Source organism: Aulonocara sp. 'chitande type north' Nkhata Bay, linkage group LG6 (genome assembly GCF_057382095.1).
Source record: "Aulonocara sp. 'chitande type north' Nkhata Bay isolate Kocher_YH1m ecotype deep benthic linkage group LG6, A_spYH_male_GT1.1, whole genome shotgun sequence".
NCBI lineage: Eukaryota > Metazoa > Chordata > Actinopteri > Cichliformes > Cichlidae > Aulonocara > Aulonocara sp. 'chitande type north' Nkhata Bay.
In genome coordinates this window covers 25,748,741-25,771,230 of record NC_141349.1, presented here as the reverse complement: position 1 = coordinate 25,771,230, position 22,490 = coordinate 25,748,741, and the positions used below count along the sequence as shown (strand labels likewise).

General features: G+C 41.5%; 2 protein-coding genes across 5 annotated transcripts in view; both read left to right on the top strand.

Moving 5' to 3' along the window:
* ank2a (ankyrin 2a, neuronal) overlaps window positions 1-22,490 on the top strand; it is an 85,663-nt gene that overhangs the window by 54,797 nt on the left and 8,376 nt on the right. The window lies entirely within an intron of this gene.
* On the top strand, window positions 816-22,465 carry LOC147327901 (uncharacterized). The gene is made up of 2 exons (XM_086297342.1): window positions 816-1,560; window positions 2,350-22,465. Exons 1-2 carry the CDS (start codon window positions 816-818, stop codon window positions 17,190-17,192), a joined length of 15,588 nt encoding a protein of 5,195 aa, XP_086153468.1. The 3' UTR covers window positions 17,193-22,465.

Sequence of the window (22,490 nt, the reverse complement as noted above, 5' to 3'; positions counted from 1 at the left end):
GAACATTCTCACCTGTGATAGTAGAAAATGAATATGATCTTTCAGTTCACAAAGGAATATCTTCACCTGACTTGTGTGCAGCTATTCATGACTATTTATCTACAGATAGGGATTGCCGACCATCTTCCCCACAATCGCAAACTTCTCAGTGCAGTTTTTCATTTCTTGAACTATTGCTGTCACAGCCAATTCGCACACAGCTAATGAATCAACACTGTCATTATTATTTACAGTATTCAGGAGAAAATCCATCCTCACCATCCCTGATGCCAACTTCTTACCAAAAATTCAGTGTAAAGGAAGCAGGTCAAAGTAGCCCTTTGATGGAGGACTATGTAGATTGTGATTGCCCTCCGTCTATCCCCCAGCAATCTGCCACATCAGTTTATCTTCCACCACATTTTTCTGCTTCACAGCACCAACATAATGCATGTGATGTCAAGCAATATACTATAAAGAATTGCTCATCTCATCTTAATCAATGGCGAGATGATAAAACCACAGATGCATCAGATTCATTGATATGTCACATGAAAGGACGAGAAATACCAATTATGGATTCATCTACTCTTACATGTGTAGAAGTCAAAATCATTGACACTGAAGACTTGGGCTGTTCAGCTAAAGAAGAAGAGTCATTTCAATTTAAGCCACTAGTTTCTGGAGTCCAAAAATTAAGAGAGGAAAGGAGTCAATCTTACCTTGATTACTGGTTTTCAAAGCTGGAAGCAGAATCTTTAGAAAATAATTCATTACCAGGGAAGTCAGTTGAAGATTTAACAACAAAGCCAAAATTGGCTCCAGAATACAATGAAATGAAAGCGACTATAAATTTGACTTCGGTGAAAGAATTATCACCTACCAAAGACCAACACCAAAAACTTGAAACTTGTGACAACTTGCAAAAAATATCTTTAGCCCAACCACTTGTGTTTGACTTAGTGGAGAGACCAAAATACATTTTGGACTTTCCAACGATAACTCAATTCTCTAACACAAAAAAACCCTTAAATGAAACTGTAAACAAAGACTGTCAGTATGAGAAGGAAGCACTAAGGCCATGTTTGAAAATTTCACATACATCGCTAGGAAAACAGAGGGATTATGTATTTCCTGAAGATACAAAAAGTTTGGGGACCGTATGCACTCTAACTGAAAAGGAGTTAACCCTTATCAGTGACTTGAGAACAGTACCTACACAAGTTTTTGAGGATAACAAAAAAAATTCAAAAGATTTCTATTCTTCAGATATTGAACTTACACGCTCAGCTTTTAATGTAAAATCATGCCTAAGATTGCGGCCAAAATCTCCTGAATCATTGGAGTCTGATGATGAATTTAGTCCTCTCTCTCCTGACTCACCTGTTACTCAGTTCAGATGTCCCCATAATGAGTACAATGAAGAATTGCTAAGGCCTGCTTCAAGACCTTTGACCTATGCACAGGTTGTGCGAGGCTTTACACATGACAACGAATGTGACACTTTATTTGACTTCCAAAGTAGTGACTTGAGAACTATGCCTTCTGCGTCTTCGCCATCAGAAGCATCTGATACAGAACATACCCTTTGTTTTCTAGACGAGTGGGTGGTGGAATTAAAGCCCCAGTCTCCTGAATCACTAGAGTCTGAAGGTGAATTTAGGCCGCTCTGTCCGGACTCACCTGTTCCTCAGTTCAGATGTCCCCATAATGAATGTAATGCGGAATTGTTAGGGCAAAGGTCGGTTACACCAGAATCAGCATTTTCAGACTGGGAAGATTCTGATTTGCATCTGGAAATTATGTTTGATGAGATCAGACCAGTGTCCTCTCAGTCACATTCATCTGATTTTAGTCTGGATCTGTTGTCAGATAATAGAGCATTGTCTCCAGAGTTTGTGTCTCCTGGTTTGGACTTTTCACTCTTGAACAGTTGGCTGGCAGACTTTAGATCATCCTCCCCAGAATCTTTGGTGTCAGTTCATCAATGTCCTCATTCTTCTTCCCTGATGTTAAGTCCAACAATCAGTCGACATTGTAACTACTACTTGCAATATTCTGAAAATAGGCCCACGTCACCTCTTTCAACAATTTCCAATAATGATGATTTAGAATCTTGTCTTGCACAAATGTTTGAAGACAACAGACCAGATTCACCAGATTCCTACTCTTCAAATGTTGAAGTTAAACACTCAGCTCTTACTGTAAAATCATCGCCTTTGCTGCCTGCTTCAAGAACTTTGACCTATGCACAGGTTGTGCGAGGCTTTACACATGACAACGAATGTGACACTTTATTTGACTTCCAAAGTAGTGACTTGAGAACTATGCCTTCTGCATCTTTGCTATCAGAAGCATCTGATACAGAACATACCCTTTATCTTCTAGACGAGTGGGTGGCGGAATTAAGGCCACAGTCTCCTGAATCGCTGGAGTCTGAAGGTGAATTTAGGCCGCTCTCTCTGGACTCACCTGTTCCTCAGTTCAGATGTCCCCATAATGAATGTAATGCGGAATTGTTAGGGCAACGGTCAGTTACACCAGAATCAGCATTTTCAGACTGGGAAGATTCTGATTTGCGTCTGGAAATTATGTTTGATGAGATCAGACCAGTGTCCTCTCAGTCACATTCATCTGATTTTAGTTTGGATCTGTTGTCAGATAATAGAGCATTGTCTCCAGAGTTTGTGTCTCCTGGTTTGGACTTTTCACTCTTGAACAGTTGGCTGGCAGACTTTAGAGCATCCTCCCCAGAATCTGTGGTGTCAGTTCATCAATGTCCTCATTCTTCTTCCATGTTGTTAAGTCCAACAATCAGTCAACATTGTAACTACTACTTGCAATATTCTGAAAAAAGGCCCACGTCACCTCTTTCAACAATTTCCAATAATGATGATTTAGAATCTTGTCTTGCACAAATGTTTGAAGACAACAGACCAGATTCACCAGATTCCTATTCTTTAAATGTTGAAGTTAAACACTCAGCTCTTACTGTAAAATCATCGCCTTTGCTGCCTGCTTCAAGAACTTTGACCTATGCACAGGTTGTGCGAGGCTTTACACATGACAACGAATGTGACACTTTATTTGACTTCCAAAGTAGTGACTTGAGAACTATGCCTTCTGCATCTTCGCCATCAGAAGCATCTGATACAGAACATACCCTTTATCTTCTAGACGAGTGGGTGGCGGAATTAAGGCCACAGTCTCCTGAATCGCTGGAGTCTGAAGGTGAATTTAGGCCGCTCTCTCCGGACTCACCTGTTCCTCAGTTCAGATGTCCCCATAATGAATGTAATGCGGAATTGTTAGGGCAAAGGTCGGTTACACCAGAATCAGCATTTTCAGACTGGGAAGATTCTGATTTGCGTCTGGAAATTATGTTTGATGAGATCAGACCAGTGTCCTCTCAGTCACATTCATCTGATTTTAGTCTGGATCTGTTGTCAGATAATAGAGCATTGTCTCCAGAGTTTGTGTCTCCTGGTTTGGACTTTTCACTCTTGAACAGTTGGCTGGCAGACTTTAGAGCATCCTCCCCAGAATCTGTGGTGTCAGTTCATCAATGTCCTCATTCTTCTTCCCTGATGTTAAGTCCAACAATCAGTCAACATTGTAACTACTACTTGCAATATTCTGAAAATAGGCCCACGTCACCTCTTTCAACAATGTCCGATAATGATGATTTAGAATCTTGTCTTGCACAAATGTTTGAAGACAACAGACCAGATTCACCAGATTCCTACTCTTCAAATGTTGAAGTTAAACACTCAGCTCTTACTGTAAAATCATCGCCTTTGCTGCCTGCTTCAAGAACTTTGACCTATGCACAGGTTGTGCGAGGCTTTACACATGACAACGAATGTGACACTTTATTTGACTTCCAAAGTAGTGACTTGAGAACTATGCCTTCTGCATCTTCGCTATCAGAAGCATCTGATACAGAACATACCCTTTATCTTCTAGACGAGTGGGTGGTGGAATTAAGGCCACAGTCTCCTGAATCGCTGGAGTCTGAAGGTGAATTTAGGCCGCTCTGTCCGGACTCACCTGTTCCTCAGTTCAGATGTCCCCATAATGAATGTAATGCGGAATTGTTAGGGCAAAGGTCGGTTACACCAGAATCAGCATTTTCAGACTGGGAAGATTCTGATTTGCGTCTGGAAATTATGTTTGATGAGATCAGACCAGTGTCCTCTCAGTCACATTCATCTGATTTTAGTTTGGATCTGTTGTCAGATAATAGAGCATGGTCTCCAGAGTTTGTGTCTCCTGGTTTGGACTTTTCACTCTTGAACAGTTGGCTGGCAGACTTTAGAGCATCCTCCCCAGAATCTGTGGTGTCAGTTCATCAATGTCCTCATTCTTCTTCCCTGATGTTAAGTCCAACAATCAGTCAACATTGTAACTACTACTTGCAATATTCTGAAAATAGGCCCACGTCACCTCTTTCAACAATGTCCGATAATGATGATTTAGAATCTTGTCTTGCACAAATGTTTGAAGACAACAAACCAGATTCACCAGATTCCTACTCTTCAAATGTTGAAGTTAAACACTCAGCTCTTACTGTAAAATCATCGCCTTTGCTGCCTGCTTCAAGAACTTTGACCTATGCACAGGTTGTGCGAGGCTTTACACATGACAACGAATGTGACACTTTATTTGACTTCCAAAGTAGTGACTTGAGAACTATGCCTTCTGCATCTTCGCCATCAGAAGCATCTGATACAGAACATACCCTTTATCTTCTAGACGAGTGGGTGGCGGAATTAAGGCCACAGTCTCCTGAATCGCTGGAGTCTGAAGGTGAATTTAGGCCGCTCTCTCCGGACTCACCTGTTCCTCAGTTCAGATGTCCCCATAATGAATGTAATGCGGAATTGTTAGGGCAAAGGTCGGTTACACCAGAATCAGCATTTTCAGACTGGGAAGATTCTGATTTGCGTCTGGAAATTATGTTTGATGAGATCAGACCAGTGTCCTCTCAGTCACATTCATCTGATTTTAGTCTGGATCTGTTGTCAGATAATAGAGCATTGTCTCCAGAGTTTGTGTCTCCTGGTTTGGACTTTTCACTCTTGAACAGTTGGCTGGCAGACTTTAGAGCATCCTCCCCAGAATCTGTGGTGTCAGTTCATCAATGTCCTCATTCTTCTTCCCTGATGTTAAGTCCAACAATCAGTCAACATTGTAACTACTACTTGCAATATTCTGAAAATAGGCCCACGTCACCTCTTTCAACAATGTCCGATAATGATGATTTAGAATCTTGTCTTGCACAAATGTTTGAAGACAACAGACCAGATTCACCAGATTCCTACTCTTCAAATGTTGAAGTTAAACACTCAGCTCTTACTGTAAAATCATCGCCTTTGCTGCCTGCTTCAAGAACTTTGACCTATGCACAGGTTGTGCGAGGCTTTACACATGACAACGAATGTGACACTTTATTTGACTTCCAAAGTAGTGACTTGAGAACTATGCCTTCTGCATCTTCGCCATCAGAAGCATCTGATACAGAACATACCCTTTATCTTCTAGACGAGTGGGTGGCGGAATTAAGGCCACAGTCTCCTGAATCGCTGGAGTCTGAAGGTGAATTTAGGCCGCTCTCTCCGGACTCACCTGTTCCTCAGTTCAGATGTCCCCATAATGAATGTAATGCGGAATTGTTAGGGCAAAGGTCGGTTACACCAGAATCAGCATTTTCAGACTGGGAAGATTCTGATTTGCGTCTGGAAATTATGTTTGATGAGATCAGACCAGTGTCCTCTCAGTCACATTCATCTGATTTTAGTCTGGATCTGTTGTCAGATAATAGAGCATTGTCTCCAGAGTTTGTGTCTCCTGGTTTGGACTTTTCACTCTTGAACAGTTGGCTGGCAGACTTTAGAGCATCCTCCCCAGAATCTGTGGTGTCAGTTCATCAATGTCCTCATTCTTCTTCCCTGATGTTAAGTCCAACAATCAGTCAACATTGTAACTACTACTTGCAATATTCTGAAAATAGGCCCACGTCACCTCTTTCAACAATGTCCGATAATGATGATTTAGAATCTTGTCTTGCACAAATGTTTGAAGACAACAGACCAGATTCACCAGATTCCTACTCTTCAAATGTTGAAGTTAAACACTCAGCTCTTACTGTAAAATCATCGCCTTTGCTGCCTGCTTCAAGAACTTTGACCTATGCACAGGTTGTGCGAGGCTTTACACATGACAACGAATGTGACACTTTATTTGACTTCCAAAGTAGTGACTTGAGAACTATGCCTTCTGCATCTTCGCCATCAGAAGCATCTGATACAGAACATACCCTTTATCTTCTAGACGAGTGGGTGGCGGAATTAAGGCCACAGTCTCCTGAATCGCTGGAGTCTGAAGGTGAATTTAGGCCGCTCTCTCCGGACTCACCTGTTCCTCAGTTCAGATGTCCCCATAATGAATGTAATGCGGAATTGTTAGGGCAAAGGTCGGTTACACCAGAATCAGCATTTTCAGACTGGGAAGATTCTGATTTGCGTCTGGAAATTATGTTTGATGAGATCAGACCAGTGTCCTCTCAGTCACATTCATCTGATTTTAGTCTGGATCTGTTGTCAGATAATAGAGCATTGTCTCCAGAGTTTGTGTCTCCTGGTTTGGACTTTTCACTCTTGAACAGTTGGCTGGCAGACTTTAGAGCATCCTCCCCAGAATCTGTGGTGTCAGTTCATCAATGTCCTCATTCTTCTTCCCTGATGTTAAGTCCAACAATCAGTCAACATTGTAACTACTACTTGCAATATTCTGAAAATAGGCCCACGTCACCTCTTTCAACAATGTCCGATAATGATGATTTAGAATCTTGTCTTGCACAAATGTTTGAAGACAACAGACCAGATTCACCAGATTCCTACTCTTCAAATGTTGAAGTTAAACACTCAGCTCTTACTGTAAAATCATCGCCTTTGCTGCCTGCTTCAAGAACTTTGACCTATGCACAGGTTGTGCGAGGCTTTACACATGACAACGAATGTGACACTTTATTTGACTTCCAAAGTAGTGACTTGAGAACTATGCCTTCTGCATCTTCGCTATCAGAAGCATCTGATACAGAACATACCCTTTATCTTCTAGACGAGTGGGTGGCGGAATTAAGGCCACAGTCTCCTGAATCGCTGGAGTCTGAAGGTGAATTTAGGCCGCTCTGTCCGGACTCACCTGTTCCTCAGTTCAGATGTCCCCATAATGAATGTAATGCGGAATTGTTAGGGCAAAGGTCGGTTACACCAGAATCAGCATTTTCAGACTGGGAAGATTCTGATTTGCGTCTGGAAATTATGTTTGATGAGATCAGACCAGTGTCCTCTCAGTCACATTCATCTGATTTTAGTTTGGATCTGTTGTCAGATAATAGAGCATGGTCTCCAGAGTTTGTGTCTCCTGGTTTGGACTTTTCACTCTTGAACAGTTGGCTGGCAGACTTTAGAGCATCCTCCCCAGAATCTGTGGTGTCAGTTCATCAATGTCCTCATTCTTCTTCCCTGATGTTAAGTCCAACAATCAGTCAACATTGTAACTACTACTTGCAATATTCTGAAAATAGGCCCACGTCACCTCTTTCAACAATGTCCGATAATGATGATTTAGAATCTTGTCTTGCACAAATGTTTGAAGACAACAAACCAGATTCACCAGATTCCTACTCTTCAAATGTTGAAGTTAAACACTCAGCTCTTACTGTAAAATCATCGCCTTTGCTGCCTGCTTCAAGAACTTTGACCTATGCACAGGTTGTGCGAGGCTTTACACATGACAACGAATGTGACACTTTATTTGACTTCCAAAGTAGTGACTTGAGAACTATGCCTTCTGCATCTTCGCCATCAGAAGCATCTGATACAGAACATACCCTTTATCTTCTAGACGAGTGGGTGGCGGAATTAAGGCCACAGTCTCCTGAATCGCTGGAGTCTGAAGGTGAATTTAGGCCGCTCTCTCCGGACTCACCTGTTCCTCAGTTCAGATGTCCCCATAATGAATGTAATGCGGAATTGTTAGGGCAAAGGTCGGTTACACCAGAATCAGCATTTTCGGACTGGGAAGATTCTGATTTGCGTCTGGAAATTATGTTTGATGAGATCAGACCAGTGTCCTCTCAGTCACATTCATCTGATTTTAGTCTGGATCTGTTGTCAGATAATAGAGCGTTGTCTCCAGAATTTGTGTCTCCTGGTTTGGACTTTTCATTCTTGAACAGTTGGCTGGCAGACTTTAGAGCATCCTCCCCAGAATCTGTGGTGTCAGTTCATCAGTGTCCTCATTCTTCTTCCCTGATGTTAAGTCCAACAATCAGTCAACATTGTAACTACTACTTGCAATATTCTGAAAAAAGGCCCACGTCACCTCTTTCAACAATTTCCAATAATGATGATTTAGAATCTTGTCTTGCACAAATGTTTGAAGACAACAGACCAGATTCACCAGATTCCTACTCTTCAAATGTTGAAGTTAAACACTCAGCTCTTACTGTAAAATCATCGCCTTTGCTGCCTGCTTCAAGAACTTTGACCTATGCACAGGTTGTGCGAGGCTTTACACATGACAACGAATGTGACACTTTATTTGACTTCCAAAGTAGTGACTTGAGAACTATGCCTTCTGCATCTTCGCTATCAGAAGCATCTGATACAGAATATACCCTTTATCTTCTAGACGAGTGGGTGGCGGAATTAAGGCCACAGTCTCCTGAATCGCTGGAGTCTGAAGGTGAATTTAGGCCACTCTCTCCGGACTCACCTGTTCCTCAGTTCAGATGTCCCCATAATGAATGTAATGCGGAATTGTTAGGGCAAAGGTCGGTTACACCAGAATCAGCATTTTCGGACTGGGAAGATTCTGATTTGCGTCTGGAAATTATGTTTGATGAGATCAGACCAGTGTCCTCTCAGTCACATTCATCTGATTTTAGTCTGGATCTGTTGTCAGATAATAGAGCGTTGTCTCCAGAGTTTGTGTCTCCTGGTTTGGACTTTTCATTCTTGAACAGTTGGCTGGCAGACTTTAGAGCATCCTCCCCAGAATCTGTGGTGTCAGTTCATCAATGTCCTCATTCTTCTTCCATGATGTTAAGTCCAACAATCAGTCAACATTGTAACTACTACTTGCAATATTCTGAAAAAAGGCCCACGTCACCTCTTTCAACAATGTCCGATAATGATGATTTAGAATCTTGTCTTGCACAAATGTTTGAAGACAACAGACCAGATTCACCAGATTCCTACTCTTCAAATGTTGAAGTTAAACACTCAGCTCTTACTGTAAAATCATCGCCTTTGCTGCCTGCTTCAAGAACTTTGACCTATGCACAGGTTGTGCGAGGCTTTACACATGACAACGAATGTGACACTTTATTTGACTTCCAAAGTAGTGACTTGAGAACTATGCCTTCTGCATCTTCGCTATCAGAAGCATCTGATACAGAATATACCCTTTATCTTCTAGACGAGTGGGTGGCGGAATTAAGGCCACAGTCTCCTGAATCGCTGGAGTCTGAAGGTGAATTTAGGCCGCTCTCTCCGGACTCACCTGTTCCTCAGTTCAGATGTCCCCATAATGAATGTAATGCGGAATTGTTAGGGCAAAGGTCGGTTACACCAGAATCAGCATTTTCAGACTGGGAAGATTCTGATTTGCGTCTGGAAATTATGTTTGATGAGATCAGACCAGTGTCCTCTCAGTCACATTCATCTGATTTTAGTCTGGATCTGTTGTCAGATAATAGAGCATTGTCTCCAGAGTTTGTGTCTCCTGGTTTGGACTTTTCACTCTTGAACAGTTGGCTGGCAGACTTTAGAGCATCCTCCCCAGAATCTGTGGTGTCAGTTCATCAATGTCCTCATTCTTCTTCCCTGATGTTAAGTCCAACAATCAGTCAACATTGTAACTACTACTTGCAATATTCTGAAAATAGGCCCACGTCACCTCTTTCAACAATGTCCGATAATGATGATTTAGAATCTTGTCTTGCACAAATGTTTGAAGACAACAAACCAGATTCACCAGATTCCTACTCTTCAAATGTTGAAGTTAAACACTCAGCTCTTACTGTAAAATCATCGCCTTTGCTGCCTGCTTCAAGAACTTTGACCTATGCACAGGTTGTGCGAGGCTTTACACATGACAACGAATGTGACACTTTATTTGACTTCCAAAGTAGTGACTTGAGAACTATGCCTTCTGCATCTTCGCCATCAGAAGCATCTGATACAGAATATACCCTTTATCTTCTAGACGAGTGGGTGGCGGAATTAAGGCCACAGTCTCCTGAATCGCTGGAGTCTGAAGGTGAATTTAGGCCGCTCTCTCCGGACTCACCTGTTCCTCAGTTCAGATGTCCCCATAATGAATGTAATGCGGAATTGTTAGGGCAAAGGTCGGTTACACCAGAATCAGCATTTTCAGACTGGGAAGATTCTGATTTGCGTCTGGAAATTATGTTTGATGAGATCAGACCAGTGTCCTCTCAGTCACATTCATCTGATTTTAGTCTGGATCTGTTGTCAGATAATAGAGCATTGTCTCCAGAGTTTGTGTCTCCTGGTTTGGACTTTTCACTCTTGAACAGTTGGCTGGCAGACTTTAGAGCATCCTCCCCAGAATCTGTGGTGTCAGTTCATCAATGTCCTCATTCTTCTTCCCTGATGTTAAGTCCAACAATCAGTCAACATTGTAACTACTACTTGCAATATTCTGAAAATAGGCCCACGTCACCTCTTTCAACAATGTCCGATAATGATGATTTAGAATCTTGTCTTGCACAAATGTTTGAAGACAACAGACCAGATTCACCAGATTCCTACTCTTCAAATGTTGAAGTTAAACACTCAGCTCTTACTGTAAAATCATCGCCTTTGCTGCCTGCTTCAAGAACTTTGACCAATGCACAGGTTGTGCGAGGCTTTACACATGACAACGAATGTGACACTTTATTTGACTTCCAAAGTAGTGACTTGAGAACTATGCCTTCTGCATCTTCGCTATCAGAAGCATCTGATACAGAATATACCCTTTATCTTCTAGACGAGTGGGTGGCGGAATTAAGGCCACAGTCTCCTGAATCGCTGGAGTCTGAAGGTGAATTTAGGCCACTCTCTCCGGACTCACCTGTTCCTCAGTTCAGATGTCCCCATAATGAATGTAATGCGGAATTGTTAGGGCAAAGGTCGGTTACACCAGAATCAGCATTTTCGGACTGGGAAGATTCTGATTTGCGTCTGGAAATTATGTTTGATGAGATCAGACCAGTGTCCTCTCAGTCACATTCATCTGATTTTAGTCTGGATCTGTTGTCAGATAATAGAGCGTTGTCTCCAGAATTTGTGTCTCCTGGTTTGGACTTTTCATTCTTGAACAGTTGGCTGGCAGACTTTAGAGCATCCTCCCCAGAATCTGTGGTGTCAGTTCATCAATGTCCTCATTCTTCTTCCATGATGTTAAGTCCAACAATCAGTCAACATTGTAACTACTACTTGCAATATTCTGAAAAAAGGCCCACGTCACCTCTTTCAACAATGTCCGATAATGATGATTTAGAATCTTGTCTTGCACAAATGTTTGAAGACAACAGACCAGATTCACCAGATTCCTACTCTTCAAATGTTGAAGTTAAACACTCAGCTCTTACTGTAAAATCATCGCCTTTGCTGCCTGCTTCAAGAACTTTGACCTATGCACAGGTTGTGCGAGGCTTTACACATGACAACGAATGTGACACTTTATTTGACTTCCAAAGTAGTGACTTGAGAACTATGCCTTCTGCATCTTCGCTATCAGAAGCATCTGATACAGAATATACCCTTTATCTTCTAGACGAGTGGGTGGCGGAATTAAGGCCACAGTCTCCTGAATCGCTGGAGTCTGAAGGTGAATTTAGGCCGCTCTGTCCGGACTCACCTGTTCCTCAGTTCAGATGTCCCCATAATGAATGTAATGCGGAATTGTTAGGGCAAAGGTCGGTTACACCAGAATCAGCATTTTCAGACTGGGAAGATTCTGATTTGCGTCTGGAAATTATGTTTGATGAGATCAGACCAGTGTCCTCTCAGTCACATTCATCTGATTTTAGTCTGGATCTGTTGTCAGATAATAGAGCATTGTCTCCAGAGTTTGTGTCTCCTGGTTTGGACTTTTCACTCTTGAACAGTTGGCTGGCAGACTTTAGAGCATCCTCCCCAGAATCTGTGGTGTCAGTTCATCAATGTCCTCATTCTTCTTCCCTGATGTTAAGTCCAACAATCAGTCAACATTGTAACTACTACTTGCAATATTCTGAAAATAGGCCCACGTCACCTCTTTCAACAATGTCCGATAATGATGATTTAGAATCTTGTCTTGCACAAATGTTTGAAGACAACAAACCAGATTCACCAGATTCCTACTCTTCAAATGTTGAAGTTAAACACTCAGCTCTTACTGTAAAATCATCGCCTTTGCTGCCTGCTTCAAGAACTTTGACCTATGCACAGGTTGTGCGAGGCTTTACACATGACAACGAATGTGACACTTTATTTGACTTCCAAAGTAGTGACTTGAGAACTATGCCTTCTGCATCTTCGCCATCAGAAGCATCTGATACAGAATATACCCTTTATCTTCTAGACGAGTGGGTGGCGGAATTAAGGCCACAGTCTCCTGAATCGCTGGAGTCTGAAGGTGAATTTAGGCCGCTCTCTCCGGACTCACCTGTTCCTCAGTTCAGATGTCCCCATAATGAATGTAATGCGGAATTGTTAGGGCAAAGGTCGGTTACACCAGAATCAGCATTTTCAGACTGGGAAGATTCTGATTTGCGTCTGGAAATTATGTTTGATGAGATCAGACCAGTGTCCTCTCAGTCACATTCATCTGATTTTAGTCTGGATCTGTTGTCAGATAATAGAGCATTGTCTCCAGAGTTTGTGTCTCCTGGTTTGGACTTTTCACTCTTGAACAGTTGGCTGGCAGACTTTAGAGCATCCTCCCCAGAATCTGTGGTGTCAGTTCATCAATGTCCTCATTCTTCTTCCCTGATGTTAAGTCCAACAATCAGTCAACATTGTAACTACTACTTGCAATATTCTGAAAATAGGCCCACGTCACCTCTTTCAACAATGTCCGATAATGATGATTTAGAATTTTGTCTTGCACAAATGTTTGAAGACAACAGACCAGATTCACCAGATTCCTACTCTTCAAATGTTGAAGTTAAACACTCAGCTCTTACTGTAAAATCATCGCCTTTGCTGCCTGCTTCAAGAACTTTGACCAATGCACAGGTTGTGCGAGGCTTTACACATGACAACGAATGTGACACTTTATTTGACTTCCAAAGTAGTGACTTGAGAACTATGCCTTCTGCATCTTCGCTATCAGAAGCATCTGATACAGAATATACCCTTTATCTTCTAGACGAGTGGGTGGCGGAATTAAGGCCACAGTCTCCTGAATCGCTGGAGTCTGAAGGTGAATTTAGGCCACTCTCTCCGGACTCACCTGTTCCTCAGTTCAGATGTCCCCATAATGAATGTAATGCGGAATTGTTAGGGCAAAGGTCGGTTACACCAGAATCAGCATTTTCGGACTGGGAAGATTCTGATTTGCGTCTGGAAATTATGTTTGATGAGATCAGACCAGTGTCCTCTCAGTCACATTCATCTGATTTTAGTCTGGATCTGTTGTCAGATAATAGAGCGTTGTCTCCAGAGTTTGTGTCTCCTGGTTTGGACTTTTCATTCTTGAACAGTTGGCTGGCAGACTTTAGAGCATCCTCCCCAGAATCTGTGGTGTCAGTTCATCAATGTCCTCATTCTTCTTCCATGATGTTAAGTCCAACAATCAGTCAACATTGTAACTACTACTTGCAATATTCTGAAAAAAGGCCCACGTCACCTCTTTCAACAATGTCCGATAATGATGATTTAGAATCTTGTCTTGCACAAATGTTTGAAGACAACAGACCAGATTCACCAGATTCCTACTCTTCAAATGTTGAAGTTAAACACTCAGCTCTTACTGTAAAATCATCGCCTTTGCTGCCTGCTTCAAGAACTTTGACCTATGCACAGGTTGTGCGAGGCTTTACACATGACAACGAATGTGACACTTTATTTGACTTCCAAAGTAGTGACTTGAGAACTATGCCTTCTGCATCTTCGCTATCAGAAGCATCTGATACAGAATATACCCTTTATCTTCTAGACGAGTGGGTGGCGGAATTAAGGCCACAGTCTCCTGAATCGCTGGAGTCTGAAGGTGAATTTAGGCCGCTCTCTCCGGACTCACCTGTTCCTCAGTTCAGATGTCCCCATAATGAATGTAATGCGGAATTGTTAGGGCAAAGGTCGGTTACACCAGAATCAGCATTTTCAGACTGGGAAGATTCTGATTTGCGTCTGGAAATTATGTTTGATGAGATCAGACCAGTGTCCTCTCAGTCACATTCATCTGATTTTAGTCTGGATCTGTTGTCAGATAATAGAGCATTGTCTCCAGAGTTTGTGTCTCCTGGTTTGGACTTTTCACTCTTGAACAGTTGGCTGGCAGACTTTAGAGCATCCTCCCCAGAATCTGTGGTGTCAGTTCATCAATGTCCTCATTCTTCTTCCCTGATGTTAAGTCCAACAATCAGTCAACATTGTAACTACTACTTGCAATATTCTGAAAATAGGCCCACGTCACCTCTTTCAACAATGTCCGATAATGATGATTTAGAATCTTGTCTTGCACAAATGTTTGAAGACAACAAACCAGATTCACCAGATTCCTACTCTTCAAATGTTGAAGTTAAACACTCAGCTCTTACTGTAAAATCATCGCCTTTGCTGCCTGCTTCAAGAACTTTGACCTATGCACAGGTTGTGCGAGGCTTTACACATGACAACGAATGTGACACTTTATTTGACTTCCAAAGTAGTGACTTGAGAACTATGCCTTCTGCATCTTCGCCATCAGAAGCATCTGATACAGAATATACCCTTTATCTTCTAGACGAGTGGGTGGCGGAATTAAGGCCACAGTCTCCTGAATCGCTGGAGTCTGAAGGTGAATTTAGGCCGCTCTCTCCGGACTCACCTGTTCCTCAGTTCAGATGTCCCCATAATGAATGTAATGCGGAATTGTTAGGGCAAAGGTCGGTTACACCAGAATCAGCATTTTCAGACTGGGAAGATTCTGATTTGCGTCTGGAAATTATGTTTGATGACATCAGACCAGTGTCCTCTCAGTCACATTCATCTGATTTTAGTCTGGATCTGTTGTCAGATAATAGAGCATTGTCTCCAGAGTTTGTGTCTCCTGGTTTGGACTTTTCACTCTTGAACAGTTGGCTGGCAGACTTTAGAGCATCCTCCCCAGAATCTGTGGTGTCAGTTCATCAATGTCCTCATTCTTCTTCCCTGATGTTAAGTCCAACAATCAGTCAACATTGTAACTACTACTTGCAATATTCTGAAAATAGGCCCACGTCACCTCTTTCAACAATGTCCGATAATGATGATTTAGAATCTTGTCTTGCACAAATGTTTGAAGACAACAAACCAGATTCACCAGATTCCTACTCTTCAAATGTTGAAGTTAAACACTCAGCTCTTACTGTAAAATCATCGCCTTTGCTGCCTGCTTCAAGAACTTTGACCTATGCACAGGTTGTGCGAGGCTTTACACATGACAACGAATGTGACACTTTATTTGACTTCCAAAGTAGTGACTTGAGAACTGTGCCTTCTGCATCTTCGCCATCAGAAGCATCTGATACAGAACATACCCTTTATCTTCTAGACGAGTGGGTGGCGGAATTAAGGCCACAGTCTCCTGAATCGCTGGAGTCTGAAGGTGAATTTAGGCCGCTCTCTCCGGACTCACCTGTTCCTCAGTTCAGATGTCCCCATAATGAATGTAATGCGGAATTGTTAGGGCAAAGGTCGGTTACACCAGAATCAGCATTTTCAGACTGGGAAGATTCTGATTTGCGTCTGGAAATTATGTTTGATGAGATCAGACCAGTGTCCTCTCAGTCACATTCATCTGATTTTAGTCTGGATCTGTTGTCAGATAATAGAGCATTGTCTCCAGAGTTTGTGTCTCCTGGTTTGGACTTTTCACTCTTGAACAGTTGGCTGGCAGACTTTAGAGCATCCTCCCCAGAATCTGTGGTGTCAGTTCATCAATGTCCTCATTCTTCTTCCATGATGTTAAGTCCAACAATCAGTCAACATTGTAACTACTACTTGCAATATTCTGAAAATAGGCCCACGTCACCTCTTTCAACAATGTCCGATAATGATGATTTAGAATCTTGTCTTGCACAAATGTTTGAAGACAACAGACCAGATTCACCAGATTCCTACTCTTCAAATGTTGAAGTTAAACACTCAGCTCTTACTGTAAAATCATCGCCTTTGCTGCCTTCTTCAAGATCTTTGACCTATGCACAGGTTGTGCGAGGCTTTACACATGACAATGAATGTGACACTTTATTTGACTTCCAAAGTAGTGACTTGAGAACTATGCCTTCTGCATCTTCGCCATCAGAAGCATCTGATACAGAACATACCCTTTATCTTCTAGACGAGTGGGTGGCGGAATTAAGGCCCCAGTCTCCTGAATCGCTGGAGTCTGAAGGTGAATTTAGGCCACTCTCTCCGGACTCACCTGTTCCTCAGTTCAGATGTCCCCATAATGAATGTAATGCGGAATTGTTAGGGCAAAGGTCGGTTACACCAGAATCAGCATTTTCGGACTGGGAAGATTCTGATTTGCGTCTGGAAATTATGTTTGATGAGATCAGACCAGTGTCCTCTCAGTCACATTCATCTGATTTTGGTCCCGATTCTTTATCAAATAATAGTCCTTTGTCCCCAGAAAATGAACGCGACACAACTTCGTCCCGAAAATCAAGTCATGCTTTCAGAGAAAAATCAACTTCAGCCAAGGCTTTTTCATCAGATTTTGAACCTCTATCTTCTCAAAACCTATTAGTTAATAAAAACCATACCCAGGTACACACTTCATCTTTGCATTCCTTGCCACAGTCATATGAAATGAGATATGTTAGTGATTCTAGCATACAAAACAAAGTTTGTTTTCCCAAACTAATGTCACATCTTTCTGATCCAATGTATAAAGGAAAATGTCCTTGTTGTGATATTAGATTTTCTGAAACCATCCACCTATTTAGTCAAGTCAGTTGAACATCACAAAAAATATCCTGACGCAATAGTAACTAAAATGGTTCAGTTTTTTTTCTCTAGTATTTCACCAGTCACCAGTCATCTTTTTTTGCATAACAACTATTGTGTTATTAGATCTTCAAGCATCTCTATTGCAATGCTGAAGACACCCGTAATCTTGATTTATGACGTTAATTTATGATAAACTGTGTGATTCCCCTACACATATATTCTATTTATCCTTTATTCCTTTATTCCTTAGTCCTTATGCTCTTTTCCTCAATGCAAGTAAGGCCAACTAGTTACTGCTAGGGCTTCTAGGTACTACTAGGATCATGGGATTAACTCAAAATGAGCTTAATGTTCCCTTATGTGTTTTCAACTGTTGCCTTTTTTAGTGAATGTGGTTGTATTTTGAGCCCTAATTTTGAGGGGGGTTTGTTTTTTTGTTTGACCAAGCCTTTCATGTTCCCTAATGTGTAATGTTTAATGATTATCCACGCCAGTTAGGGCTGGTCAATATGGCCTAAAATCCATATCATGGTATAATTTGAAGCATGTGCGGTAACGATATATATCGCGATATATTCTTTTCTTCTGTATAACATACTTTACACACTATAAGGCAGGGGTCGACAACCCTGGGCACGCGTGCCAAGGGTTAACTGATGGCATGACCGTATCTGGACTGGCCATCTGGCATACCGGGTGATTTTTCGTTTTTATGGGCTGATTATGTATTTATTTATTTATTTTTGTAACGGTATAAACAATGAAAGGTGGTGGATTGGCCAGATACTGGTCGATGTGTAAAAATAACTCAGTTGTTTGTGGAAGCTCCGCCATAGCCACCACCAGAGGCCAGCGGGTGGATGAGGGAAAGGGGGGGCAGGAGGAGAGACCAGAGGCAGCCGCTGGTCCCAGTGTCAGGTGAACTGAACTTCAGGTAAGACGTTATGACCTGCAGTCTATCTGGGTCATAGAAAAACCAAGTTTAGGTGTAGTTTATTTTCGTTGTGCTGACTTTTTACAGTCAGTTACAATAACCCGTACTGCGTACTAGCTGGCGGAGTTTCTATACAGCTGGGCAAGTGCTATGATGTTACTGATAGCGAACTTTATTTTATTCATAAGGTTAGTTAGTAGAGTTGCCAACCGTCCTGTAAAAAACGGAATAATCCCATATTCAGAGAAAATATTACGCGTTTCGTATTGAGCTGAAAAGGAACACAGTTTGTCCCGTACTTCAGCTAAAATGGAAAAAGACACAAAGCAAATCAAATCAAATCAAATCACTTTTATTGTCACATCACATGTGCAGGTACATTGGTACAGCACATGTGAGTGAAATTCTTGTGTGCGAGCTTCACAAGCAAAGCTGGAGTTTTTCTGCGTCTTTACGCTGCACAGCTGTTTCTTCTTCTCTCACTCTCTCCCCCTCCCTCTCCTGTTGCTACTTCAGTCATGAAACTGATCAATGATCAGCTGATCGGCTATGCTTGTTTATCGCCCACTTTGCACCAGAAACAGGAAACCAGCGGAAACAGGAAAACAGCAACATCATCTAGCAAAGTTTTGCCAGGGGGCCAGGTAGGGCATTAACAGGGAAAGGGGGGCACAAAGAAATATGTTTCTTTCTTATTCTCATTTAAAAATATCTAGCTTTTATTAAATAATTATCTGAATCTTATAACCAAAGTTTTTATCTGACGTAAAATGTATAGAAATCATACATATACCAACAAGACAGTGTACATCACTGTCACCAAGGCGTTTGTTTTCATTCAAAGGCTTTATATCTTTAATACCTGGTGGGCCGGTCTCTAGTCAAAATGCCCGGGCCGATCTTTTGTCACAGTCCAGCCCTGGGCACGACACGCAGTGAGTTAATCTGAGAAGGTGCATTAAAAAATAAATGGCTGGGCCAGCGGTGCACATCACAAATTAGCTCACATAGACACACTAGTTGTGCCGCTTCTTAATGACGGTATCTTAGCTAACAACCACAACGACCAGATTCAACTTGTAATTGGCTAAAAATAACTTAGCTTACCAGTGAGAGGGACGTTGCTAGCTGACAGTTTTTTCAAGCGATGTTGAAATTTCCACATTCCGACACTTCAGATGCTTCAGGAGCTCTCCGCTCAGCGCAGCATCAGCACCACAGAAATACACGGATACATCCGTAGACTCGAGACTGATCAAACCAGAAGGCTTTAATGAGCAGCTGGATTTGTCTCGCATTAACTGGCTGAGTTAATGCCAGTTAATGCGACATTGAAATGCAGCTGATTGAACTGAAAACCTCAACTTTGTGGGGGTGAAAGTTTGCAGAACTACGAACGAAGCTGGAATCCATAGCTGTGCGTGTTCATGGAGCTTGCATTTTCACCTGCTGGACATCACTACCTGACAAGTTTAACTGTCTTCAGAACATTGCAGAGGCATTATTGACAGTATTTGGCTCTACATATCTGTGTAAGCAGATTTTCTCTCACACGAAGAGTGTCCTCAGGTAGCGGTCTGCATGCTGGACACTCGTAGACCTGTGTCTCTGAGTGGGAGACCAGAGATCACATTAACATGTGTATCCCTGTATTAACAAACATGTCATATTGGCTCAGTTTATTTTTCTTATCATTGTTGTGAGGAGACCATAAAGAGCATTTGCATTTTCTGTTGTACAGTTCATTTGCTGTTATGGAGTTCTTGTTATGGATAAAAAGTGTAATTTTTTGTTTCAAAACAGCTGATAACTATTCGCTGATAGCTGCAAACATCTGCGAACAAATATAATTCTATAAAGTTGTTCTATATAGTGTGTAACTGTCAATATAGAGTTATTAAATTTATTGCTAATGCAATCATATGGCACATTGACTTCTGAGGAAATTTTAGATGGTACTCATCATCAGAAAGGTTGTCTACCCCCCGCTATAAGGCATAAAATACTTTCATTTTCTCAGAAATCGACAGTGTGCCTTATGTCTGAATTCTGGTTGTGCTTACTCACCTCGAACCGATTTTATGTGGTAGAAATCTGTCAAAAAATGTTTTAGTATGATTTTGGTAAGCTATGAAGGCGCACAGCTTGATGGATTGCCGGAGCGTTACGGCTGCCGTAGTCAGGAGCTTCGCGGAGTAATCCGGGTCCAAAACTCCGTCTGCTTCAGGTCCCAAAGTCAAACGAAAAACTGTCTAAATTCTTTCATCCTTAATAAAATAATCAGCGTTGCTGCTTTACCAGGTGTAACAATTAAGTTTAACATCCAGGCATCCATGAAAACAGAATTTATTAAATTTAATGGAGTTAGAAGTTAGCAGGAAGTTAGCTCGCTAGTTTCCACTTAAACATGATATAGCATGTTCTGACTGAGAGATTTCTGAAAAATTAAAATGTACAGGTCTGCTATGACTTCCAACATAAATGAAAACAGACAGAAAACTAAACAGCAGTGATTTTTGTAGGGTTACTGAAGTTGGACTAGCTGGTATATAATGATGTGCTACGTGATCGCTAGCAAAACAGCTATGTTAGCATAACATTAGCACAGTGAAGCTGAAGGATGAACGCTAACCTTTTTCCACTCGATAAAAGTTAACGTGAGGATTTCTGGTGGTTAGGGACAAATGCAATTGCATGGCAGGATGCTATAAACGGACAAAACTTCAGTCAGGAGAACAACTGAGGTAATCCACAATACGAGGTTAGTCATTAATATACTGCAACAACATGGGAATAGAACAGCTGCGAGAGAATTCATCATTATTGAATCAATGGTACGGAAGTGGAGGAAGCGCAGTTTTTAGCTTTCCCCATATTCGAAAAGTGCTTCGTCTCTTTGCTATTACTGTCGCCCGGCATAATTTGCAGATGATGTTGTTTGCAGCTGCTGCAATGCTTTCGACCAAAACAGGCACAGCTTGATGACGCCGTCAACATGCGCTATCACGGTAGAGCGGTATAAGTCAAAATCTCTACCGTTGGCCAAATTTATATTGTTTCTATCGTATACCGTTTCTACCGCCCACCCCTAACGCTTGTCAAGTTTTATTAAGCTCAAGTCTGCTGATTTTGTCACAGGCTGTAATGCTGGAAATCCAGGCCACATTTTGGAGTAAGGTCTAGTCAAGGTCTAGTCTTGTATAGTGTAACCTGCATGTAACATCCTATGTGCATGCATAAGTGGACCATAGGTGTTTTGCTGGGTGTCTACCAAATATCAGGTAGTTTCAATGTTGTGGCTGACCTACTGCTCATACTCAGAATGCAGTGTGACCAGTTGTTTATCTGTTTTATTCTGTCCAAACAAGCTTTTGCATTAGTTAGTAGAGTTACACCAGCAGAAACGCCTATCTGATGCTGTAGGGGCACATTCAAATGGAGGCGTGACAACATAAATTATAAATTAAAGGGTCACCATCTGGTCAAAACAGTTTTGTTCAGGAGTGCTGAGGTATTTGACTCTGATTTTAAGACATTATAATATTTGGTGCAACAAATAATTTAGAAAGGAAATGAAATGCTATATCTGTCACTATGTTCCCTGGATAAATAAAAAGTTAGCAAATGAATTGTCATCACATGGTGCAGATGGGCCACCAGAGGGAGTTGACAGGTGTTGTGCTTTGTCACAGATCATCTGTCTTCCACCAACTCAATTCTGTCTTTCAGAGAATAGACATTATAGGCATAACATTGTATATTCACAGCTCAGATAATAAAATTACCTATCTATCTAATCTGGAGAGACACTGTAATTATTTATGTTTTGCTATTTTTCTTTTATGTGATATGACCATATTATCGATTGTATACACTAGTTTTTATTGTATACAATGTGTATTGTACACTCTATACTTTAGAGTTTAATATTCAATCCTACGGGTCCCCCATAAATGTACTGTACAAAAAAAGGTGTACACAGTCAGTTGTTGATGATTTGTTGCCTGCAATCACTAAAATTATTTAAAATTCAGATTAGAGTGAAACTCCCCAACAATCAGACAAAGCCCTATGCTCAAGCAGTAGTAAATGGACTGGTTCTTATATAGCACTTTTCTACTCTGACAAGGCACTCGGAGCGCTACAACTTGCCTTATTCACCCACTCATACAAGCACTTTTTTTTTCTTTTTCTATGCAATTGCTTTCTGTCTAAAATTCACACTCCAGTGGATGCATCGAAGAGCAACTTGGGGTTACTATCTTGCCCAAGTATATCTGGCATGCAGGCTAGTTCAGACAGAGGATCTGTTGCTGTTGGTTTTGGCAAGTAAGAAGAAAAAATAGAAGAGCATTCAAATAGATTACAAAATT